Here is a 25135-nt window from a genome sequence, read left to right on the forward strand (position 1 = left end):
CAACTCCAGTGGAGGGCTGGGGCTGCCATGCCATGGCCCCAGCCTGCCACGCGGTGCAGCCTCAACCCCTCCCGGGCGGCTGAGCAATTTTGGGAAGGAAACGCCTTCCCTTGCCTGCATCACTCACCGCCCGCAGGAGTACAAGCTCCTGGCCTAGCAGCGAGCAACGGCGCTTGCTGGCTTTTCCTGGCTTCTCCGGAATGTGAGCCGTCTGCTTTGGGTGACTCAGGCGCTCTTTATGCATTACTCATGCCGGTGTCTGAACTCAGGCTGTCTGCTCCAAGAGACACTTCCGCAACATGGAGCGGATGGGGAAGTGGGGGGGAACCGCTGAAACTTGAGTCTGGGTTTAGACGTGGCTGCACACATCGCCGCCGCTGGCGTGGGTGACAGGCCGGCACCTGCACGGCTGCCTCCCACTCCTGGCTTTGAACCCCACTGAGACGGGCAGGATGGAAGGGGACAAGGACAGAAAGCGAAGAGGGAGCAGGAGGCCTTGCTAACTGCCTTTCCAGAGCCAAACCTTGCCAACTTTTCCTGGGATCTGGCATCGCGTTTTCTCCCTAAATCCCTGGAACCACGTGAAATCCAGGCACTTGGCCTCAACAACACTGAGATCACAGGGGCTAACAGGAGGTTAATTTATATGCCCACCAGTATGCCCTCTAATTTTTTCCTTCAATGTGCAGAATAAATTTTGTGGCATCTACAGACGTGCACCACTACTAGAAACTCCTGACAGCTGTGAGCACTCTGCTAAACAGCTGGGTGGCATCTAAATCTCTCCTGGGTGGCCATCCAAGTGCGCAGCTTACAGGGAACACTGAGGCCCAGTTATATACACATTTACAGCTGCACACGTGTAGCGGTTGAGGGTCCGATCCTGCAGCAATGGCAGGCCCATGCGTAATGCTCAGTTCTATTGAATGAAGGACTCACCTGCGTAAAGTTAAGCACCAAGGGTGAGCTATGAACCCCACGGAAGCCATTGATTTCAATGGGGCTAGGATTTTTGTTTTGGTCATTACAGGATAGGAGCCCGCAGGAATCAACCCAGGACGCGAACTTCCATGGAGTTTCATTTCTTTTCTGAAAGCTGCCCTCTGGCCCTGCTCTCTGGGTCCTGCTGGCTCTTGGGTTTGGAAATGGCACAAAGCGCGGGCGATTCGGCTTTGAAAACGAAGGTACAAAACAAGACAGCCACGGGCGGGCCAGGGCGTTGGCATCCGGTGCAGCGTGTCCCGGCGAGGAGTCGGCTGGCCGCAGGCAGACTGTCTTCCCCCTCCAAAAGGGTCTGCTTTCGCCTGCCGCGCTACCCTCTCATCTTATCGTAGTCGCTCACCATGCGCTTGATGTGGAAGAGCTTGTTCCGCAGCGCTTTGCTCTCCAGCTTCTTCGTCTGGTAGCCCGGAGTCTGAAGGCCGCGCGAGAAAGAGGGAGACGTTGTTAACGTGACCGGGAACACAGGGACCCCCCCCCCTCTCCGGGGCCTTAGAGCAGCGGCGGTGCTCTGGAAGCACAAAGCATTGTGGGAGCTGGTGCCGCATGGGTTGTGTCGCCACCTAGTGGCTGGCTCTCGCAAGCGGGTAAGAGCCTCCTACTGCAGCCGGCCAATGGAGTTGTGTTCTTAGTAGGGATGTTCAAAAGCAGTTAATTCGGTAAGTGTGTTGTAACCGCTGGAAAGCTCAGTGGTTACCTGCGAGCTGGCAGCCAGGGTGCACCGGGAGCTGGCTCCCAGCTGCTGGCCCTGCTCCCGGGGAGCTGGCTGCACTGCAGGCTTTCCAGTATAAGATTTATACTGCAGTGCCTACAGCTCAGAAGCAGCTGGCTCTGCCGGAAGCCCTGCTCCCAGGGAGCCGGCTGCCACCCTGCTCTGCTGGATCTGATATAGAGGTAGCACTGCAGGGTGGCAGCCAGCTCCCCGGGAGCCGGTGCGGGCTGGGAGCCAGCTTTCAAGCTCCTGGCAAATCCTGGCTCCTGGCACTGCTCCTGGTTCCCAGCCCCCACCCCTACTCCCAGGGAGCCGGCTGCCACCCTGCTCTGCTGGATCTGATATAGAGGTAGCACTGCGGGGTGGCAGCCAGCTCCCTGGGAGCCGGTGCGGGCTGGGAGCCATCTTTCAAGCTCCTGGTCCACACCAGCTCCCGGCTCCGCTCCCGCCTCCCGGCCCCGCTCCTGGCTCCCAGCTCCCGGCCCTACTTCCAGGGAGCTGGCTGCCACCCCACATGGCGGGCTCTGGTACGAAACCAGCAGCGGGGAGTGGCAGCCGGCTCACCAGGAGCTGGTGTTTAACCGTTATGGCAACCAAGAAGCTCATGCTTCTCGGTTAACCATTTGAAGGGGAGGCAGGGCTTTCCAATCCAGGCCACACATCAGAATCAGACCCAGGTATGGTCTCGGGACTGGTAGGTTTTAAATGGTCCTGCTGTAGCTGGTGCTTCTAGAGAGCAAACGTGAGAATTCTGGACATGGTTTTCCTGGGCTCCCTGCCCACCATGGAGGCCGGCTTATCCTCCCTGCCATGCTTAACAAGGGCTGAAGCCGTTTGCAATGCTGGCACATAATGTTCCAGGGTCGGTGTTCTAGCCCCGCATGTTGATTGCGAGCCCGGCTCACAGCCCCTCCCTTTGCAAGCGATCGGGTCGATTTGGGCTGCGCGTGCGGGGGTCCGAGCGGGGGGCCCGGGCCACGCTCCCGGATCATAAAGATTTTGCAGCGGGAACGAAGTTTCCACCCAGAGTTTCTGGTCACTGGCCTCACTCTGCCAGGACCCTCCAAGGCCCAGCAGGCCTGACGCTCCCATGGGGAGGGAGCAGATTGGCCCAGGGAGGGAGGCCCCGTGCCGCAGGCTGTCGGAGGGCAGGGCCGGCGCCGGACGGTGCTGCCCAGACCATGCTGAGCGCGGGAGGTGTTTTGCCTCCGTCTCCGCTCACTGAAGCATGTTGTACTTTGGAGCGTAACCCAACACCAGCCCAGCCAGCGCAGGGGCACCGCAAGGGGAGGCAGGACATCTGAGTTCAGGCCACGAGTTAGCTCCACCTGGGTGCCTGATCCTCTAACGTCCTACCACTAGCTGGGCCCGTTCAGCTCCAGGATGGGCCATATTGCTGGTTACACACACACTGCAGCCAGCTGCCCCGCCCTGGGAAGACACACGGGTCTCCCCTCTGGGCTCTCAGTCCAGACCCCTTCATGGGAGCAACCAATTCACCTGACATTTGTCCCAAGGCCTGGTCTACACACACAGGCTGTGTCTACGCTGGCCAGTTATTCTGGAAAATCAGCCGCTTTTCCGGAATAACTTGCCAGCTGTCTACACTGGCCGCTTGAATTTCCGGAAAAGCTCTGACGATCTCATGTAAAATCATCAGTGCTTTTCCGGAAAAACTATGCTGCGCCCATTCGGGCAAAAGTCTTTTTCCGGAAAACTGTTCCAGAAAAGGACCAGTGTAGACAGCAGAGATTTCTCTTCCTCAAAAAAGCCCCGATTGCGAAAATGAATGATCGGGGCTTTTTTGCGGAAAAGCGCGTCTACATTGGCACGGACACTTTTCCGCAAAAAGTGCTTTTCCGGAAAAGCATCCTGCCAATCTAGACGCGCTTTTCCGAAAATACTTTTAACGGAAAACTTTTCCGTTAAAAGCATTTCCGGAAAATCATGCCAGTGTAGACGTAGCCTGAGATTTTAAGGTGAGATTTTAAACCGGTTTGGGGCAACGTTGTGTGTGGCCACCCTGAAACCGGTTTAAGCCTCACTCTTCCGATTTCACCCGCCTTGGTAAAATGGACACGTGTCCAGCGAAACTGACCGAGCCGGATTCAAACTGATAGCCGTGCCTGCACAGAACCACACCTGGGTTTGAAATGGATCTAAAAGACGTCGGGGCGGCTTGTGTGTGGACGTGGACAAGTTTGAAGGGGGAGCAAGTGGGAAATACTGCATTGCTAGGCCCTTTTCGGAGGACGCTGGCTATCAGCAGCGATTTGAAGCACTACGGGAAATCGGACAGAGAGACGTCCGTCCGTAGGGGCGATTGGACGGATATAAAACACACAGGAGGCCAATGGCTGAGGCTATGTCTAAACTACATTCCTCTTTCGAAAGAGGAATGTAAATGAGGTCGATTGAAAAGTCAAATGAAGGGCAGATTTACAAATCTCGTGCTTCATTTGCATAATCACGTGAGAGCGTTTTCGAAAAACGGTTTTTCGAAAAAGCAAACGTCTAGACGGGGTTCTTTCGAATAAAACCCCCTTTTTTGAAAGAACCCGCACACCTTATTTTTTCAGGCATTGTGGTTCTTTTGAAAAAGGGTGGGGTTGTTTTTTTTTTGGAAACCCCCCGTCTAGACGGCGGTTTCTTTTTCGAAAAACCCTTTTTCGAAAAAAGCGCTGTCACGCAGTTATGCAAATGAAGCACGAGATTTGTAAATCCGCGCTGCATTTGAATGTTCATGTACATTCCTCTTTCGAAAGAGGAACGTAGTTTAGGCACGCCCTGAGTTTTGGAGACTCACCCGTTTTAAATCTTTCAGCCTGTTGTATTCCTCGGCGACTCCCTGGAAAAGAAAAACCGGGCAGAGAGGCCCTGTTACTGCCCCGAGCCGTCACTCCACAGCTGACTTAACGAGGGAGCAACTGGGATGGTGCCAGGTGGGGACTGATAAAGAAACTTTCAGGCTGTGGAAAGCAACGCCCCCCACGGCAGCCGGTCCCTGCGTGCTGGTGGAATCGGGGTGCACGGGACAGGGCCTGCAGCTAGGGAAGATGTTTTCTAGCTCCCGTTGATTAGGCACAATTCCATGTGGGGCCAGGCTGCACAAAATGTGGGGTGACCCAGCAGGAAGGGGAGCCCTGCAGATGGCACATTGGCTGGGAAGCCGGAGCCCTGTGCGTTGGCTGCCAGTGGGGGTTCTGACACCCCCTTTGTCCGTTTCACTCGGGAGCTCTTTGGAGCCAGGCTGGTCTTGGTGTCTGAGCAGGGACAGGCCCAATGGGGCCTTGAGCTTGGCCGGGCCCTCTCGGTGCTACCGGGACACGAGTCCTAGAATCCCCGGACCGGCTAGCAGGTAGCCGGCAGCCCCGCGCCGGGCCCCGCTCTGACCTGGTACTGCGGGCTGTCCTCGGACAAGCCGTCCAGCTGTTTGCTCAGCTGGTTCAGCTGGTCGTTGATGTCGTCCATCTCGGCACACAGCTGCTTGTAGTGCTTGAGGTCAGTGTCGAACTCCTGCTTGTACTCCTGGCGCACGCCGTCCGAGGTGATCGGGGGGTACACGCTGCCCGGCCGGAGGGGGGAGAGGTTAGACGGGGGGGACACCCCACAAGGGGAGCTCTGGGGCACCCCATAATCATTGCAATTTCGGGCTGCGCAGCCTCTGCGCAGACAGGGGAGGCTGGTGCAGTCCCTGCCAAGTGGCTTCCAGAATCATGGTGAAAAATGCGGGCGGCCGTCCGATGCGGCAGCCCCGGCACAGTAACCTCGCTGCGTGACATCATCACCACCACAACGACGTCACTTCGAGCTACCAACGGGGCACCGCAAAACCGGGTCGCCGGATTCCCCTCCCCCGGAGTAGCCCCTCCGCCCAGGCCAAACGAGGTAGCCTGGATCGGTGTCCCTGTAAGCTGGGTGCGTGGGTGGCCACCCCGGAGAGATTTAGGTGCCGCCCAGCTGATTAGCAGAGCGCCCCCCGCCTCCCACAGCCGGCAGCATGTGTGTCTACTGGTGGTGCGCATGCTTCAGTGCACAGAAGAAAATTGATTCCGCCCAGGGGTGGAAAAAATCAGCCCATGGATGGGAAAGATGAGAGGGAACGTTGGTCAGGGCAGGGGGCTTGCAAGGCCTCCGACCCTGCTCCCGAGGCCCGCTTGGAGCACCAGGCTGTGAGGCGCAAGCCCCCATACTCCAGAGGGAGCAGGGCCAGGGCCGGAGGCCCCCCTGTGCCTACGCCCCGGGGGAGAGCGAGTCCCTCACCGGCCCCACTCGTCCTTGTCCCGCTCGTCGCTGGACTCCATGGCCGTGGTGTAGTCCGTCTCGTACTGGGACTCATCCAGCTCGGGGTTCCGCCGCCTCCTCCGCCTGCCCCGCCGGGCAGCTGGCTTGCTGGCGCTCTCCCGCCCCCTCTCCTCCAGGGTGCTGGTGCTGAAGGTCCGGGCGGGCAGATCGCTGGCCACACGGACAGGCGAGCTGGGCAGGGGGGAAACAGGCACCGGGCTCAGCTGGAGACCTGCCCAGACTGCTCACCCAGCCCCGCAGCCACCAGGCGGTCGCAGCCTCCTAGTGAGCAACCCCCTGGGCTAGACACCCCAGCTCCTGCAGAGGCCGGGCATCGTGGGGGCTGGCAGCCTGGCAGAGTGGAAGATCGGGGTGAAACAGGGCACACGGGCCCGGCCCAATTCACATGAAAAATGCCTCCCGACCCAAGAAATCTGGTCTTTTGTGTGCTTTGTACGGCGCCGATTGCACAGGGGGCGAACAGGGTTTCTCACACTGGGGGGGAGGGAGCTGCAAGGAGGGGGCTACGCTTATTTTGGGGGGGACCATGGCATTGCCACCCTCTCGGGGCAGTGAAGAGCGGTAATTGCGGACCGAGGGTCTAGCTCGGAAGGCAGCACCCCGGCAGAGCAGCGCAGATGTAGGGGTAGCAGTCCCACCACCGCACCCCCATAAGCTTGTGACCCCCCCACCAGCTTTGCATTTCCTTTTCGGGTCAGGGCCCTGCAGTGACCAGCCTGGGACATTTCACGTTTAAAGAGCCGGCACCGTGACATGATTTAAAAAATCCGGCCCCTGTGAAACTGACCATCATGAACTGTGAAGTTAGTAGGGCCCTAATTAGGGGGCGGAGGGTCAGGACACCCCTTTCTATCAGCAGCAGTGGAGAGGCGCCCCAGCGGCTGCCCGGACAAGCGGCGAGAGACAGCCAACAGCACAAGGCAGGCCAGGAAGGACTGTTCTCCCTCCCGATCCGCGGACGTCTGGGATATGGGCCCCAGAGCGATGCCCTAAATGAAGCTCCCTCAATCCCACCGGGCCTGTTCCGTCACCAAGCCAGGGGCCCCGCTGATCCGGGGAGAGGTGCCGGCTGGAGGCCTGGCTGGCATTTCTGGATGCCAGGAGATGCTGGGACCCCAGCCAGCCCTCAGAACAGACCCACCTGCCGGGGTTGTAAGCAGAGTAGCCATTCTCCTTGCGCGGGGAGCCGTAGGCGCTGGGTGCGGCGTGGACGGGGCTGGTCAGGTTCTCCGAGTAGGCCAGCGTGGCCGTCTCCTCCGGGAGGCTGCCGCCCTGCGCCACGTTCTGCACCTGGAAAGCAGCCAGAGGCGGGTGGCTCTCTCTGGGCCCCTGGGCCTGGGGTCCGGGCGGGAGGCTGGGGACCTGCGCTGCCTTTCGCGAGAGCCAGGTGCAAAGGCAGGGAGGGGACGGGCTGGTGGCACGCCACAGGGCCACGGGTGCACTGGCCGAGCTTGGGGGGGGGGGGGTGAGCGCAGGGCTGGGCCAGCAGGGGCTGGGGGTCGGGGTTCAGGGGCACTGGCCGAGCTGGGGGGGGTGAGTGCAGGGCTGGGGGTCGGGGTTCAGGGGCACTGGCCGAGCTGGGGGGGAGTGAGGGCTGGGGGGGGGGTTCAGGGGCTGGGGGTCGGGGTTCAGGGGCACTGGCCGAGCTGGGGGGGGTGAGTCCAGGGCTGGGGGTCGGGGTTCAGGGGCACTGGCCGAGCTGGGGGGTGAGTGCAGGGCTGGGGGTCGGGGTTCAGGGGCACTGGCCGAGCTGGGGGGGTGAGGGCTCCAGGGCTGGGGCTGGGGGTCGGGGTTCAGGGGCACTGGCCGAGCTGGGGGGGAGCGCAGGGCTGGGACAGCAGGGGCTGGGGGTCGGGGTTCAGGGGCACTGGCCGAGCTGGGGGGGCGAGCACAGGGCTGGGCCAGCAGGGGCTGGGGGTCGGGGTTCTGGGGCACTGGCCGAGCTGGGGGGTGAGCACAGGGCTGGGCCAGCAGGGGCTGGGGGTCGGGGTTCAGGGGCACTGGCCGAGCTGGGGGGTGAGCACAGGGCTGGGCCAGCAGGGGCTGGGGGTCGGGGTTCAGGGGCACTGGCCGAGCTGGGGGGTGAGCACAGGGCTGGGCCAGCAGGGGCTGGGGGTCGGGGTTCAGGGGCACTGGCCGAGCTGGGGGGGCGAGCGCAGGGCTGGGCCAGCAGGGGCCGGGGGCTGCACTGGGCAGGAGCCAAGAGGCCGACTCCATCCAGTTCTATTTGTTGCTTGTCACTTTCCCACAAAGCAACCCCCCAGCTCGCCCAGCCCACCCTGCCTGTGCTCTGCAGGGCCCCTCGGGGCTCCCCCGGAACCGCCGCCTGCCTCCGGGCTCTCTCCCGCCCCGGGTGCCGCCCCGAGCCCCTTATCGCCTCGTGCGGGTGGATAAGCCAAATCAGCACTTGGCAAACCCCTCCCCTGCCATAGACCCGGCGGCGGGGGAGGCGACTGGCACCACCAGGCCCCGCATCCCCCCGCTCCCAAGCAGCACATGCCGGGGTGGCTGCTAAGTCCCTGGCAGAGCGGAAAGAGGCTAACATGGGTGACCCTCCCCCCAGTTCGCATTCCCAGAGGCTCTTGCTCGTTCTCGCCTGCACGAAATCCCGGTGCTTGCGCCTGCCCCGGACGTCCCTGGGACCGACAAAGGGAGGATGTGCCGGCCCGGGATCCCTGCGGGAGACGCTTCCCCCCGAACTCAGGAAACCTCCCAGGGGCGGCCCGCCCAGTGAAATAAACGGAGCGGCCCGGCTGGGAAACGGGTCACGTCGGTGCTCTCAGGCTTTGCTCTTGTGCAGGCAGCAGGGCCGGATTCTCCTCCTCTGTCTTACGGACCCCCTGCGCCATAGGATCCCAGCACCCTCCCAATCACTAACGTATCAATGGACCCTCCCCTCCCCCCCCCGTCCTTTGGGAGCGAGGGGAACGCAAAGACGCCCGCTGCGCCGATACCACCTACTGCTCAGTGGCTGATCACCGAGGGCTTTGCAGAGGAGGGCAAGGGCCACTGTCCCCCTTTTGCAGAGGGTGACACTGAGGCACAGAGCAGGGAGGTGACCTGCCTCAGTTTACCCAGCAATCGCGGGGCAGGGCCCCTGGGCCGAGAGGTGCTGGGTTTGTGATGTGCGGACACAGAGGGGGATGCTGCCCCGTCTGCTCCCAGCGGTGAAGGAGATGGGTGGTGGGGGAGTGTGGGTTGTTTAGACTGAGTCCTACAAAGCCGGCGGTTTTTTCCTTCCTGGCTTCTCTGGTGGAGCCTCTTGCCGGGAGGGAAACTGCTGCTTGTCTGAGCGGTCTTGGGAGGAAAGAGCTTCGTTCCCTGGCTAGTCAGGCCCTCTCCTACCTCCCTTCCCGCACCAACACAGCTGCACACGGTCTTACGGCTGGTCCTGGGGGGGATCCCTACTCCCACTAGCAGGACCAGTCAGGGAAGCGCTTGTCTTGTCCCCCCCGGACCTGACTGCGCCTTTGACGCCTGCCACATTAACTCTGCCGGCCCTGTTAGACCCGGGAGTCCTGACTCCCCACCTCTCTTCAGCTATAACCCCTAGGCAACACTGCCTACGACTGCCACATTAACACTGCCGGCCCTGTTAGCCATGCCCTGCTAGAGCTGTGTGAATAGAACCTAGGCATCAGGGTGCCTCATCCCACCCCCCCAGCTCTGACTCCTAGCGGGGGGGGGGGGGGTCTCATTTCTGAGTCAGGAAATAGAACCCAGGCGTCCTGGCATGCCACCCCCCTCCAGCTATCACCCCTAGGCCACGCTGCCTACGACGCCCGCCCTCGCGTCCTTGAACGGTGTTCTCGCCTTGCTCCTGCAAGTCGCGCGGCTTCGGCTGTTAACTCTGCTCTCGAAGGTCGCCCGTTTATCGCACCCCAGCCCATACGCAGGGCACACCGCGTCCTGGCCGCATTTTCCAGTCTGGCTGCCCCGTACGGCACAGCAGGGACGCCAGGACCACGCCTCCCTGCCAGCTGCCTTTGTCCCTGGGCAGGGCGAGGTGAATGCCCCCACCAGGGCACGGCACCCTCAGCAGCAGGCTTTGCACGCGGAACAGACCGGCCAGGGTGTCTCTGTCTTCTCAGTTAGGAATTTACAGCCCGGTCACACAGGGCCCTGTATTGCCTGACACCAGCCCTATGTGGATACTAAGGAATTCAGTGCCTTGTTCAAGTCCTGGCCTTCACCACGTCCTCTGGCAAGGAGTTCCGCAGGTTAACTGTGCAAGGTGCAAAGAAATGTAAGCGCCAAAAGCTCTAGGCTGGGGATGAAGGTTGACGTCTCTGCCCCTCATGGCCTGCGGACCTCTCTGCCACAAACATTGAGCTTGCCTGGGCAGGAGACAGAGCTTCCTCGGGGGCCAGTCCCAGTCTGCCCTAGGGCGGAGAGCTCCTCCCAAACCAGCTCTGCTTTGCCTTCTCCGGCATAATCCCTCGTCGTGAAAAAGGGACAGCGGAGGAAGCACTTGTGCCGTGGGTGAGTCACATCACTTAGGACCTGACTGGAAGGCACCCGGTTTCTGCAGGCACGAGGGGAGGGCAAGAACCCAAGCAGAACAAAGGGGGCACCTGCTATTAACCCCCTGGCTGTATTAATACCCCCCCCCCCACGGGGGGTGTTGCACTGTGCAGTTCCCTGAGGCAGGGGCACCCTGGGGAGGTGGACGGAAGATGCTTCACTGCTCTGGGGCCCTTGGGTGATTTCTCCCAGGGCAGAGGCCTAGCCCAACGCCATGGCAACCATGCCGCCCATGGCTGAGCATCCCAGAATCCTTCGCTTCCTTGGCATAGGTGTAGGTGGGACAAAGTGAGGCAAGGCTGCCGGGCCGGAGGTGAATTTTCCCAGGCTCAGCGGTACCCAAATTTCGCCAAACGAGCAGCCCTGCTCCCCCCATCCCCACACACCTGTAAGCCCCCCCCCTTTACTCCCAACCACATGTGACCTGGTATGGAATGACGGACCAGACCCCGGTATCCGTCTGAGCTGTGCCGGGCGAAGCCCTGCAGGGCAAGCGCTCACCCTGTTAATCATTGACGAGGCTGAAACTAAATCATATCACGAGCAAACATTTTTCGAGCACTTAGCGGACAAAGGGGAAGAGAACAGAAACCAGTTGTGGCGCTGGCTCCAGGCCTATCGGATCCAATCCCATTTTATTTATCTTTTGGTACACTTGAGATAGCTCGGACCAACCCTCCTGCCAACACCCTCTTACTCATATCTGAGCAACCCGGGGGCTTAATCGCAAATGGAAAAAACAAAGGCATCTGAAACAGAGGCAAGGTGATACCTCCCCACTCCACTCATGTACAGAATTAACCTGTGGAACTCATTGCTGCTTGGTTATATTATTTATTTAAATTAGACAGCCCCGGCCATAGCTCAGGATCCCATTGTGCTGATAATAATAATACACCGTATGCAGCAGAGAGCGCACACCACTCCGCCATACTCCCTCCCAGTCACTTTGCTCAGAAACTCCACTCACTCTGGTCCATCTTTTTCTCCAGAAACTAAATGACTCTGACTTTTATGGTTGGCTAGTGCATCTGAAAGTGCGACGCAGAAACATCCAGCCTCATTGGTCCACAAACTGCAAGAGCAGTGCTGAGAGATATCTGAGCTTCCGCCATTGACCACAATGAGGTATTAACTCTGAAGCCTACAGATGGCACCCAATATGTCAATGTCATTAATTATGGATCATACCAGGCTAGTCTCTGCCGGCACAGCCTGTTATTGACGATTGGCTCCTCGGTTCAATTTTTATAGGCTGTATTAGAATCATAGAATCACAGAGCTGGAAGAGACCTCAGGAGTCATCAAGTCCAGCCCCCTGCCCGAGGCAGGACCAATCCCAACTAAATCAACCCAGCCAGGGCTTTGTCAAGCCAAGACTTAAACATCTCTAGGGATGGAGATTCCACTACTTCCCTAGGGAACCCATTCCAGTGCTTCACCACCCTCCTAGGGAAATCGTTTTTCCTAATATCCAACCTAGACCTCCTCCACTGTAACTTGAGACCATTGCTCCTTGTTCGACCATTCATCACCACTGAGAACAGCCTCTCTCCATCCTCTTTGGAATCTCCCTTCAAGAAGTTGAAGGCTGCTCTCAACCCCCCCCCCCCCTCACTTTTCTCTTCTGCAGACTAAACAGACCCAACTCCCTCAGCCTCTCCTCAAAGGTCATGTGCTCCAGCCCCCTCATCATTTTGGTCACACTCCACTGGCCCCTCTCCAATGTGTCCACATCCTTTCTATAGTGGGGGCCCGGGACTGGACACAGTACTCCAGGACTGTGTCTACATTGGCACCCTTTTCCGGAAAAGGGATGCTAATGAGACACTTCGGAATTGCAAATGCCCCAGGGATTTAAATTTTCCCTGCGGCATTTGCATGAACATGGCTGCTACTTTTTTCCGGCTCGGGGCTTTGCTGGAAAAAAGCACCAGTCTAGACAGGGATCGTGCGGAAAATAAACCCTTTTCCGGAAGATCCCTTATTCCTACTTAAAATCAGGAATAAGGGATCTTCCGGAAAAGGGTTTATTTTCTGCAAGATCCCTGTCTAGACTGGCGCTTTTTTCCGGCAAAGCCCCGAGCCGGAAAAAAGCAGCAGCCATGTTCATGCAAATGCCGCGGGGAAATTTAAATCCCTGGGGCATTTGCAATTCCGACTGGTCTCATTAGCATCCCTTTTCCGGAAAAGAGTGCCAATGTAGACACAGCCCAGGTGTAGCTTCACCAGAGCTGAATAACAGGGAATAATCACTTCTCTGGATCTGCTGGCAATGCTCCTCCTAATGCACCCTAATATGCCATTAGCCTTCTTGGCTACAAGCGCACACTGTTGACTCATATCCAGTTTCTCATCCACTGGAATCCCCAGCTCTTTTTCTGCAGAACTGTTACATAGCTAGTCGGTCTCCAGCTTGTACCAATGTTTGGGATTCTTCCGTCCCAAGGGCAGGACTCTACACTTGTCCTTGTTGAACCTCATCAGATTTCTTTTGGCCCAATCCTCTGATCCAGGGGTTCCCAACCTTTTTTCTCCCTCCAAGAAAAGACTCTTTCTTCACTTTCTGTAAGTAGGGTAAAGTTTAGATAAATCCGTCAGGCTTCATTGTTTTACGGTTTGGGTATGGGATCTGCTGTCTGTGCACTTTTTAAAAGATGTTTTGGCTTTTCTTTGTAACTAAGTTCTAGGCCCATGGAGTTTCTCCATGAGTGTATTATTGGTTACTTTTCCATCTAGCCATTATGCTTGCAACAGGAAGATTGTGGTGATAATAAAAGTTTTCTCTTTTCTTTTTATTAACCTGATACTGTACTTGTGTCCTGGGGTTTTTACTTTAGGGGTGAGATTTCCCCAAATGGTTTCTCCCCTGGTTTCTTTATTAATTTGGACGGTGGCAGCAGAAGTTTTATTCCCAAAATCTAGGGTTTTAAGATTTTGGGGGGAAGGTTTATACCAAAGCCTGGTAGATAAGGTTTTGGGGTAATTGCTGGCCCCCACTTCTGCATTTATCATGCCAGAGTGGGGAAGGAGCCATGACAGGGGCCAAAAGTGGGCGGGGCTTAGGAGAGCCCCTCCCCTTGTTTGTTTCCCAGTCTGGCTTCTGATGGTACCTCAGTCCCTAGACCCCAGGGGACTGCCCCTAGGTAGCCTCAAAGGCCCTGCCGCTTACCTGTTCCACCCGCAGCCCCGTGCCATGCTACACTCACCCACTCCTCCACGTTGGGGCCTTCCTGGTAGGCAGGTGGCTTGTCCCAGTAGATATTGGGCTTCCCATACTTCCAGATCTTGTGGCGCGTCTTGTGAGCAAAGAAGCAAATGACGCAGAGGAGAATAACGATGAAGAACCCACAGACGATGGCGATGGCCTAGAAAAGAAGGAGAAAAAAATCCCACACTAGCCAGGGAAATCACCTTTATGCCATCCAAACCGGCACCCTCCACCACTGGCCTCTACCACTCAGGCTAAAGGAAGAACTCCATTAGCTGCTAGCAGCAGTAGGTTGTTGTCCTCTTTGTGGTTTAGCCACTCGAAGGAGATGAAACACACAGCCCCTGCCAGTACAGCTGGGGAAGGATGAAAACAAAAAATCAAATGAGAGGGCAAATAATTGTTATGCCAAACAAAAAAAGTCCAACCAAGGAGGAGAGATGGATGAGGCATTTCCTGGGACCTAGGGGGAGGAAGAGAAGAAAAGGCAGCTTCTTGCTGTTATCTTATTCTGAACAGAAACGTTTTGCAAAACAATCGAGCCTCCAACGCATGGTGCAGTTTCGGGACTGGGCCTTGCTTAAGCACCAAAATGAAACAAAGGGATCCCAGTGCACTTTGCAATCTCCAGGCAGACAATGGCCTCCACAGCTTGGGAAACTGAGGCACGCGGCGAGTGAGGAACCGACTTTCCACGGAACCAGGAAAAGAGCCCAGCAGCCCTCCCCGGCTGGTGTGTGGAAACAACCGACAATCTTCCCCTAAGGACACGGGGCCGAGAGCAGCAGATGTGATCCTCTGGACGATTTTTGCGAAGGGCGTCACCCCCGCGCATTTTGGTGTGTGCTGCGCGAGGGCGAGTCCCCAGAATCATAGAACCACAGAGCTGGAAGAGACCTCAGGAGTCATCAAGTCCAGCCCCCTGCCCGAGGCAGGACCAATCCCAACTAAATCAACCCAGCCAGGGCTTGTTCAAGCCGAGACTTAAACATCTCTAGGGATGGAGATTCCACCCCCTCCCTAGGGAACCCATCTCAGTGCTTCCCCACCCCCCTAGGGAAATTGTTTTTCCTAATATCCAACCTAGACCTCCCCCACTGTAACTTGAGCCCATTGCTCCTTGTTCTGCCACCTGCTCCCACTGAGAACAGCCCCTCGCTAGCCTCTTTTGAACCCCCCTTCAGGAAATTGAAGGCTGCTCTCAAATCCCCCCTCACCCTTTTTGTCTTCAGATCAAGCCCAAATCCCTCAGCCTCTCCTCGTAGGTCATGTGCTCCAGCCCCCTAATCATTGTGGTCACCCTCCACTGGACCCTCTCCAATGCGTCCCCATCCTTTCTATTGTGGGGGGCCCAGAACTGGACACAACTGGGTTCGGGTGCATCTGGCCCATGCTCTAGCTCCGTGCCTGCGTCTGGGCGGGCATACCCAGCTAAGTGCCTGGCTCCACATGGCTCCAGAGTTCAGGTGGCCGGATCGCAGCAGGCTGGGCTAATCTTATCCCAGAGACGGGGTGGGATCGGGAGCCCCACCCAGTTTGCGGCTTAACCCGCTGCAATTGTTTCTGCCCCGACCGAAACTGGCTTTGTGGTGCCCTTGTTTGGGAATATTCTGCTGCCTTCTACCCGACAGACAGCCCAGGGCGCTGACTGGGCGGCTGCAGCCAGAGATCCTTGTTAGCCGCCCAAGGAAACTGACCAAGCCCAGCAGAGACTTTGAAAAACTCTTTTGCTCTGGGTTACAGCCTGGGGGCTTGACTTGGGCAAAGCAGGTGAGGGATGAACTCGGGGCGGGGGGGGGCGGTGGAGGAGGGTTGGAAAGCTCCAGGTTGGGACTCAGGAGACCGGAATTTATTTATTGAGTGGGGAGAGGCGCAGCTTGGCATAGAAGCAGTAAGGCCTAGTGGTTAGGACACCAGCCTAGGACTTGGAAGGCCTGGCTTCAGCTCCCAGGCACAGAAGGGCTGGCTGCGGGAGGTCAATCTCTAGCCCCATCCCCCGCTTCCGCCAAAGGCCTCAGCCTTTCTGAGGGCATGGAGCTCTCCCCCTCACACACTTTGCCCAGGAGTCCGGAAAGTCTCTCCTCAGCCCCGTCCGGGTGTGACATCAACCTGTGGAACTCCTCGCCAGAGGATGTGGTGAAGGCCAGGACTTGAACAGGGTTCAAAAAAGAGCGAGATAGATTCACGGCGGTTAGGTCCATCAATGGCGATTAGCCAGGATGGATAGGAATGGTGTCCCTATCAGTAACCTCTGTTTCTCTGGAGGTGGGTGACAGGGGAGGGATCACGTGAGGATTACCTGTTGTGTCCCCTCCCTCTGGGGCATCTGGTATTGGCCACTGCCGGCAAACAGGACACTGGGTTGGATGGACCATTGGTCTGATCCAGTATGGCCGTTGTTTTGTTCTTATCATGTTGGCCAAGTCATTCAGCTGTGCCATGCCTCAGTTTCCCCTCCATACAATACTGATGACAGCCAGGCCTTGCCTCCCATGAGCGTGAGTGAGGATAAATCTATTAAACACTGGCAGGTGCTCAAAGATGATGATAATGCGGGCTGTACAAGTCTTTATGAGGCTCCTGACCCCTTCCTTGCATCTGCTGTGCCTCAGTTTCCCCACTTGTGAAATGGCCTTCCTTTGTTTATTCAGATGGTGAGCTTTTTGGGACAGGGCCTGTCACTCATCGTGTGTCTGTGCAGCACCTGGCACACAGAGTCCCTGATGTCAGCTGGGGTGTGTAGGTGCTAGGGGGCTTTAAACTGTACGACTTGTCGCACCAGGACCGATCAAGGAGGGGAGCGGGGTGCAGAGCTCTGAGCTGGTCGAACAGAGCACACAGAGAATCCCTGAAAATGGGGAGTGCTGGAAAAGAGCCAGGGGTTGTCTGGTCCGGGGTGTCCAAACTTCCCCATAATGGGAACCACAGCTTAACAGAGGGACTGTCTTGTGGGCTGCCTTCACCTCCCATTCCCCCATCCCATACCCCTCCTCCATTCTCCCCCCTCCCATCCCCTGTCCCTTTCATGAACCTACAACACTACCCCTTCCCCCCGCACTAATGCAATTGCATAACCACGTGCTCTTCCTTCTGCTGCAAAAACCAGGACGCATGAGTCAACACCATGTGGGCAGCCAGCTCCCGCCTGGGCCAGTGGCTGGCTTGCCAACCTCGGACAGCCCGTCCACCTGCCAATGCAGGATTTTTCTAAAACGTTCTCCAAGCTGGATTTCAAAATCCCAACTCTTTGGGTCTCCATCATCGCCCTGCGAGGTTGCCCAGTGGTTTCATCCACCGGGAAGCCCCTCGTGGTATCCAGCCTGGAATTTCTCTGCCTTCAGATCCATCCTCCTAGCCCTGGTTAGTTTCAGGGCAGCTCCAAAAGCAGCTGACGCTAGCCACCAGGAATTGCTCTTAGCTGGGACAAGGCGGAGAAGGGCACCAACAGCTAGTGGAGAGGGGGAACCAATGAACACTCAGCTCCGATTTGGTGCAGTGACAACGGAGAGTGCAGAAGAATCGGTGAGAAGATAAGTCAGTGGGGGAAAAAAAAGATAGACTGGCTAGGAAATGCGAACATTCTCGAGCCAAATTTCAAATTCAACCCCCAAAACAACCCAGGGTGGGAGGTTCATTAACGTTTTGACCATAAGGTCAGCGTGTTCACCCGTGAAATTCAGTGAGCGCGTGAGCAAGGCGGTAGGAAAACGCCAACAACCCCTGCCGAGCAACGTTTCACATTTGAAACAAGCCAAGACTAAATCTGAAGTACGTTTGCTCTCCCCCTCCCCAACATTCAGCCCAGTTTTTTGAGTGGTTTCAAGAGGATGTGAATGTAAGACACAGAGAAAATGGGAAAAGAGAGAAAAGTGGGAGAGGAAGTTGAAGGGGGAAAGGAGAGAGAAAAAAGGCAGAAAGGAAGAGGACGGAAGGAGAGAGAGAGAAAAGGAGAGAAAATCGAAGAACGAATTCTAGAACACTAGAACTAGAAGGGACCTCGAGAGGTCATCGAGTCTAATCCGCTGCCCGCATGGTAGGACGAAGCACCATCTAGACCATCCCTGACAGATGTCTGGCTACATCTAAACTACAGGCTTCTTTCGGAAGAAGCTTGTTTCGGAAGAGTCCACAGTGCAAAAGTGCATCGAAAAAGCGATCTGATTTTTTGAAAGAGCGCGTCCAGGCTGAATGGACACTTTCTTGCATGTAAGCTGTGATTGCTATGGATGGAAGGCCACCAGGGCACCTCTGCTTTTTCCTCTTTCCTCTTCTTCCAGAGGAACTCCCTTTCCCCCGGCCACACACGCCTTTTTGTGAAAGAGCTCTTTTGCTAAATGGCTTCTTCCTCGCAGAATGAGGATTACCAGTGCCGGAGAAACCCCTCAGTTCTGTCAATTTTCTTGCAGAAGAACGCAATAGCAGTGCGGATGTTCCTCAAGTTTTGTCGGAAAAATGGCTGTTTTTCCGACAAAACTCAGTTGTGTAGATATACCCTCTATCCAACCTGCTCTTAAATCTCTCCAGTGACGGAGATTCCACAACCTCCCTAGGCAATTTATTCCAGAGTTTCACCACCCTGACAGTTGGGAAGTTCTTCCTAATGTCCAACCTAAACCTCATTTGCTGCCCATTGCTTCTTGTCTGAAGAAGGAGGGAGAGAGAGAAAAGGAAAGAAAAGTTGAAGAAGGAAAGGAGAGAAAAGAAGGAAAGTTGAAGGAGGAAAGGAGAGAGAAAAAAAGGCAGAACGGCAGTGGAAGGAAGGAAAGAGAAAAGGAGAGAAAGTTGAAGAAAGGAGGGAAAAGGAGAAGAGAAAGTTGAAGGAAGAGAGGAGAGAGAAAAGGCAGAAAGGAAGTGGAAGGAAGGAGAGAGAGAGAAAAGGAGAGAAAGTTGAGGAAAGGAGAGAAAAGGAGAAGAGAAAGTTGAAGAAAGAAGGAGGGAAAAGGAGGGAAAGTTGAGAGAAAAGGAAGAGGAAGGAAGGAAAGAGAAAAGGAGAGAAAATTTAAGGAAGGAGAGAAAGTTGAAGAAAGGAGAGAAAATAAGAGAAAGTTGAAGGAAGCAGGGAGAGTTGAAGGACGAGAGGAGAGACCAGGCAGAAAGGAAATGCAAGGAAGGCGAACGAGGCAAGAGGACGCGAGACCAGCAGGGAAGCCGACGGAGAGCACGAGCCGCGCCCCACGGTACCTCCTGCGGGTCCACGGTGCAGTAGTGGTAGAGGTACTGGTTGAGGTAGTTGCCGCCGGAGGAGTACATCTGGTTGCACATGGTCAGCATGGGGTTGTAGTAGTAGCTGCCGGTCATTTGGGCCCGGGGGTTGACGCCCATGATGTAGACGATGGAGGCGATGAGCATGACGAAGGCCAGGATGGCGCAGACCACGATGACCGCCAGGTAGAAGCGCCGAGAGCGGGCGCTGCTGGACTTGGCGACGCTGGCCACGAAGAGGCCCAGCAGGGTGATGAAGCAGAGCACCGCCATGGCGATCATGAACCCGTTGGCTGCCCGTGGGTTGGTCATGCCGCCGTAGCCGCCGTAGCCGCCGTAGCCGCCGTAACCTCCGTAGCCGCCATACCCGCCGTAGCCCATCCCGCCGCTGTAATAGCCAGACCCGTAGTAGCCCCCCAGCCCGCTGCCGTAGAGCCCTCCGTAGCCATAGTTGTACTCCCAGGCCAGGGTGGAGGCCACGCAGGCAAATATAGTGATACAGAGCAGCACTCCCAGCCCCTCCAGGATCTTCACCACGCCGGGCGGGGAGTTCCACTTGTAGAAATGCTGCGGCACGTCCTCCACGTAGAAGGAGCCCAGCGGGGCCGAGTGGAGGTCGTAGCCATCGCCGGGGGGCCCGTAGCCAGTGGGCGGGCTGCTGTAGGGCTTCTTGTACATGGCGAGGGGAGACCACAGCGATGGGCAGTCTTAGAAATGCCTAGGTGGAGCAGCAGACACACAAGCTGGTCACGCGGTGGGGCCCGGTGAGATGTGTGGCGGGGGCAGGGGTGTGGCTCCTGCCTCTGCCACTGCCGCCCTACATGGCCTTGGGCTTGTCACTTACAACCCCACTCCCAGCAAACGGTCATATTTCTCTCTGCTGCCCTCCAGCCTAGGTAGCTGGACAACGGCAGAGGAGCTGGGAATAGAGCTCTTCCCCCGGTCCCGCCTGGCGTGGCCCAGCTTGTTCCATAGCTCCCCCTTTTCTTTCCCATGAGCTAATCTCCTCCTAACCGCCCCCCCAAAAAACGTGGCATCAACATGTGGCCCGTGGGCTCTGGGCTCTGGCCTGGTTACAAACCGGGGGCCTGTCTTGTCTGCAAGTGCCTGAGGACAGAGACCCTGTCCTGCTTTGTATTTGTACAGCACCTAGCGCAGCGGGGCCCCGTTCCCGGCTGACTTCAGAATAATTCATCAATAGGAGTTGGGCACGTAGGTCCCTTTGAAAAGCCCAGGGCCCCCTTTTATAAAATAGGGGTGATTTTATACAGTGGCAGCTGGTGCCCATGGGGAAGGGGGTGCAGGGAAGGCCACCCACAGGGACACGCGGGGGCACCCCATAAGGGGCCAGGTCACCACCAGTCACCTCTGATTTGACACACATCTATAGGGAGGTCTGTATATTAGACAGAATACAGATCTGTATTTAATTGCGACTAGACGGGCCAGTCAAGCATGAGAGTTACTGGCTGTGTCTACACTGCACACTGGCCAACGGAGCAGAGCCCGCGTTAAGGCTTGAGCACGGCAGCCCATCTGTTCGCTCCAGCTCGGAAGCGAGTGGAAGAGGGTCCGGAAGTCACCCAGGTGCCAGGAACTGAGGCAGCCTGTTGATTTTCCGGGGGCTCCTAAGTCACCTGGGCTCTGAGTTAATGGGAGGGAGCGGCGCCGGGTGAGCCCAGCCCGGGGTGGGCAGCCACACGGCAACGCCCTGTCCGCAGGACCGTGGCTCACTCCACGGCGAGGACGCGCGAGGGAGGGGAGCTGAGCTCCGGGGCTTTCTGGGTCGGCTGGCGGGAGAGCACGTCCGTCCCGCTCAGCGTGGGGTGGGGGGGGGACTGTGGGAAGGCGCTGGAGGATTCGCAGCCCGGAGTCTCTGCCGGGAGGGGGTGGGTGACCAGCCAGTGTAAGCACTCGACGGCACTCGAGGTGTCGGCGAACCCTGCCTCAAAGCACCTCGAAACTCAGACACTCGGGGGTGAGGGGCAGGGAGGGGAGCTGGGTTGGGAGCAACCCCCCCAGCAAGAACCCTGAGGAAATTGTGCAGTGAAGATTGCTCCTTAGGCACATGGATGATTTTTGAACCCCCAGGGGCGGGGGACCTAAGGCTAGACATGGCCCCCGACTTACCCTGAGGCTCAGGGATCCCCCCAACATCCGGGAGTCAGTGCTGATGCTCCACGCCCGAGCTACCCCCATTCCGTCCAGACCCTGCACCCCCACTTTGCTCCTGAACCCAACCTCCTAGGCAGACCCCTCACCCCCAGCCTGCTCCTGCACCCACTTTCCTGCCCACACCCCACACTCCAAGCCTTCTTCCAGCAGCTCTCTGAACCCCTCATTTTTGTCCCCACCTCTGAGCGTAGGGGGACCCACAAAATCTACTAGCCCGGCCCCCGCTAGGCATGGGTGTGTGGGGGGATGCAGGGAGCTTCTTTCTGCTTCCCAGTTGGGGCTCACATCTGTGAGGTGTCTGTTGGGTTTGTGCGGCCCCCGACTGATTTTTCTGTGGGTCAGCGGGCCCCAACCCAAAACAGGTTCCCCCCTTAGATGCTTTCGCAGCTGGCGCTGGTCCCCACAACACCGGCGTAAATCTGGAATAACTCTGCCAAGCACAAGCGTGTTTTCACTGGAGCAAGTCCTGAAAAACAGGTCTCACGCCAGCAATATCAACCCATCCCATTGTCTTTCGATTTAACCCCCTCTCCCATCATTTACTCACTGGAAAGGACTCAGCTTGCTTCCACCAAATAACAAAAGATTAAAAAAACCCAGACAACCCACCACCCCTCTGCATTAAAGTCATTTTGCTCAATTGCTGCTCAAAATGCGTCCCCCCCTCGTATCAAGAAAAAATTGTTTCGGCCGGTTCCCATGTCACGGTGACCAGCCCGTACAGATCTGCCGTTCGACTGTGTCCTACAGCGGGGTCTGCCTGACATTCGTGGATTTCAATTGATCGGTTTTTTCCCTCCTGCCCTTTCGGTGCCGTAACAACAATTTGAGCACTTCAAAGCCCCGGCCAAGCCTCGATTAATAACGACACAAACAACAGAGGCTGGGACGGAGGAATTCTTTTGGAACACAACCCTTCCGCTAACCGCCCGACCGCGGCCACTCATCTTTGCCCAGTGGGAAGATCTCTGGTGTACTCACGCCATGCGGGGGGGACTTTACTCGCCTTCACAGCTCCTCTGCCAGGCGGGGCAGTGCCATTACTGGAGAAACGAAGCCACTTAAAGGGAGTCGTGGCCGGGGCCAAAGGTTAAACTCTGGCCTTCCAGCGTGTTTCTACACTGCACAGACGACCCATGGCCGGGTTGGGCTGAGCCGTTCCCTCCCCCACCCCCACCAACACGAATCCACAGAAGATCTGGATCCGGAGCCCAATTCTCCTGCCCCTGGGATGAGTTTATTGGGCTGTGTTTAAAGGGATCCCTAAAAGGAAGAGGCAAGTGTATTTATGGACCCTCTATCATCTGAGGTGGCCATGTCTTTTCTGCCCCGGCCTGCCTGAGGGGCACCCCAAAAAGTGCCCGGTGCTGGTGCCGACTCGTAACGTGAAAATTGTTCACTGGCCACAGGCCCACGGGTTCCCACGGACAAGTCCTGCTTCCCCCCATGGCTAATCATGAAAGCAGCTACATGTTTTGCTAGTCTTTAAAGCATGGGTTCCCAAACTGGGGGGCGTGAAGGAATTCCGGGGGGGGGGTGCAAGACGACCCAGCCTTCCCCCCTCCCCTGATCAATCCCCTTACTATTTTTGCTTTTCATCCTTGATCAGTTTTGCTGCTGGGGGAGGAGGAGGGGCGTGAGGGTTTCTCAAAAATCAAAAAGGGGGTGCGATGCCGAAAAGTTTGGGAACCACTGCTTTAAAGTGCTACCAGGCTATTGGTTGTTTTTTAAGTTTATCCTATACAGACTCACTCGGCTACCCCCCGAAGCTTTTCCCGGCTCAGAGACACAGAGGCCTGGCCTTGGCGCTCTGGTGGTCTCACCCCAGTGCGGGATGGTCAGAGAACACCGGGAGGGGGTTAATTCTTCTCACCTTGGATTTTGGGAGCTCTGGGCAAGCCGAGTCAAGGATCCGCGCTGAACTCAGCCCTCGCGAACCGCTGGACACAGGGTAGGAGCGTTCAGCCGCGGCCTCCACTCCAGGTGCAACAATTTCTTCCAACGCCACCGCCTCTCTTATTTCACCTGATTAATAAGTCTCTGTTTTCCCAGGCCTGCAGCCGGGAAGCCCAGAGCTGCTCATCACAGGGCCGGGTTTCTCACTCCCCGCCCCTCCTGCGCCCGCCGGCCACTAGTAAATAGTGCGTTTCCCTCACACACAGACACGCACGCGTGTGTACTTTAAAAAAAAATCCCCACTGTGTTTCTTTCCCCTGCGAGCGAACCCGCGATAAGGTCGGGGCTGGGCTCTCACTGCCCTGCCTCCTGGCTTTGGCCGGGATTCAAGTTTCAAAGACAACAAAAGCTCCCAGTGCGGCTAAAAGCCGCCGTACCAGTTTGCTCTCAGACCCCAGCAAGAATGTCCAGACCCCGGTGAAATTGACACGCCGCCTCCTCCGGGCCTGGTCTGCAAAAGGTTTTACAGGTCCCCCCCTTGCTTTCCTGCCGCTTTTCTTAGGATGGCCTGGGAGGTTTGTTTAACAAACTCTTCCCGGTCTTCCAGAAAGCTCCTGTAGCTAGTCTGCCGTTTCCTTCCTCGCTTTGTTACTCGAGAAATAAACGAAAAAAGCCCACAGCCCTTAAAACACCCGGTACGCACAGAGTGAGCTTTTGGGAGGAAGCGACAGGTAAACTTTCACGTGTCTCTGCACCCAAAGCGAATGCTCGCTGGGCACTCAGAGTGAATCCGGCCACCTGAGTCACAATAAGAATTTTTCTAAGCCCTTGCTCCATGGAAGGCAAGAAGACTAGAGTTACAGCAGGGCCTCCCCTCCCCTCCCATCGCCCCAGTGAGGTCCAGCGGCCCGGACCAGCGTTCCCTGTAAGCCGTGCGCTTGCGTGGCTGCTCAGGAGAGATGCCAGCGCCACCCCGTGGATTAGCAGAGTGCCCCCTGCTCGTTTAGACGGGTGGTGCCCATTGGCACCTGCCTCCGTGCACGTAAAAAAATTATTCCGCACAGGGGGCGGGAAAGATTAGCCAGAACGCTGGGCCTGCCCCATATCTGGCTGCAGGTTCATGGAGACCAGCTTGAAACCTGGCTCTGTGAAGCTGAACAAGGTGACCCTGAAAGGTACGGACCCAGAAGGAACAGAGCAGCTCTCCCCCATGAAATGTGGGCTCCGTCGCCTTACCTTAGTTTGCAGCTACATCACCCTCCAGTGCTAGCTGCACCGGCCTCTGTCGCTTAGTATTAGCTCGACACGGAGCTAATTGTCCTGGGGGGCTGCTTGCAGATGACCTCCAGGTTTAGGGCTCCGTTCCATTAGGGCTCCGGGCCGTCCCTGCCTGCTGAAGGGGGCTGGCCAGGTTTCCTTTAAGAGTCTGGCTCCCCTCTGTTTTCCTCCCTTCTTTGTTCATGTGAAAATGGCAGCTGAGGGATTAATCATTACTAGGTGCACGGTCACTGAAAACAACCCGCCGCCTCCTCCCGCTGTGGCCAGGCCGTCGCCAAAGCTGGTAACCGCAGGAACCTGGCACAGCTGGACTCAAAAACTTGGCAGCCGCCGCGGACAGAAATCGCCGGGTGTGCAAGACGCTTATCAAAGCGCCAGGCTGCGTGGCCGGGTTGCCGTTAACCCCTTCCGTTTGGCAGGCATCCGGCCTGGCGAGGGAGCCTCACCCGGGCTCCGGCACGCCGCACGGATCCCCGTACCGCACTTGGATTTTACTCCTTTTTCAGTCGTGCTCTCCCAGCCCTTCGTGGGGGCAGTGAGTTCGGGGGGGTCCTGGGCTCTGCCGCTGGGGGATCTTAGCTGGACCAAGTAGACCTTGTCGTTAAACTTGGTGGGTTTTTTTAAAATACAAAGCAGCTTTATAAGTGGGGAAAAGCCCCTAAAGCCAGGTGGATGGCAATGGATGTGTGACCGGCCGGGCTGCCCGGACCGGCTGTCAGCGCCTGGATTGCTGTCCGTGCACGCTCCGGAATTCTCCCTCCGCTGCTCGTGCGAGCACGGATCACTAGTGCTACCACTCAGCGGAGGCAGCAGGGGAGCTCACCAGGAGTGTG

General features: G+C 57.2%; 1 protein-coding gene across 3 annotated transcripts; it reads right to left on the bottom strand.

The window, feature by feature from the left end:
- Positions 1-1063: 1063 nt before the first annotated feature.
- LOC142819002 (occludin-like) lies at positions 1064-24639 on the bottom strand. Of its 3 annotated transcripts, XM_075902771.2 has the most exons (10): positions 24261-24639; positions 23002-23153; positions 22110-22171; positions 18933-19671; positions 13750-13908; positions 7158-7306; positions 5975-6187; positions 5105-5276; positions 4518-4559; positions 1064-1414 (listed from the first exon to the last, which is right to left on the bottom strand). In XM_075902771.2, the coding sequence occupies exons 4-10, from the start codon at positions 19629-19631 to the stop codon at positions 1313-1315; spliced, it is 1536 nt and encodes a 511-aa protein (XP_075758886.2). In that variant the 5' UTR covers positions 19632-19671; positions 22110-22171; positions 23002-23153; positions 24261-24639; the 3' UTR covers positions 1064-1312. The 3 variants fall into 3 exon arrangements, with proteins under 3 accessions (XP_075758886.2, XP_075758884.2, XP_075758887.2); XM_075902769.2 differs by lacking the exon at positions 22110-22171 and having other exon boundaries at positions 24261-24632; XM_075902772.2 differs by lacking the exons at positions 22110-22171; positions 23002-23153 and having other exon boundaries at positions 24261-24633.
- Between the last annotated feature and the right edge of the window lie 496 nt (positions 24640-25135).

Source organism: Pelodiscus sinensis, chromosome 32, assembly GCF_052426305.1.
Source record: "Pelodiscus sinensis isolate ZL-2025 chromosome 32, ASM5242630v1, whole genome shotgun sequence".
Lineage (NCBI taxonomy): Eukaryota > Metazoa > Chordata > Testudines > Trionychidae > Pelodiscus > Pelodiscus sinensis.

Excerpts from the sequence above, each read along its gene's own strand:
- LOC142819002 (XM_075902771.2), bottom strand. The coding sequence starts at position 19,631 with ATGTACAAGAAGCCCTACAGCAGCCCGCCCACTGGCTACGGGCCCCCC. Across the intron at positions 7,307-13,749 it reads GCCCCAACGTGGAGGAGTGG|GTGCAGAACGTGGCGCAGGG; the intron begins GTGAGTGTAGCA and ends GCTGCTTTCCAG. Across the intron at positions 6,188-7,157 it reads TCTGCTTACAACCCCGGCAG|CTCGCCTGTCCGTGTGGCCA; the intron begins GTGGGTCTGTTC and ends CCCCCTGCCCAG.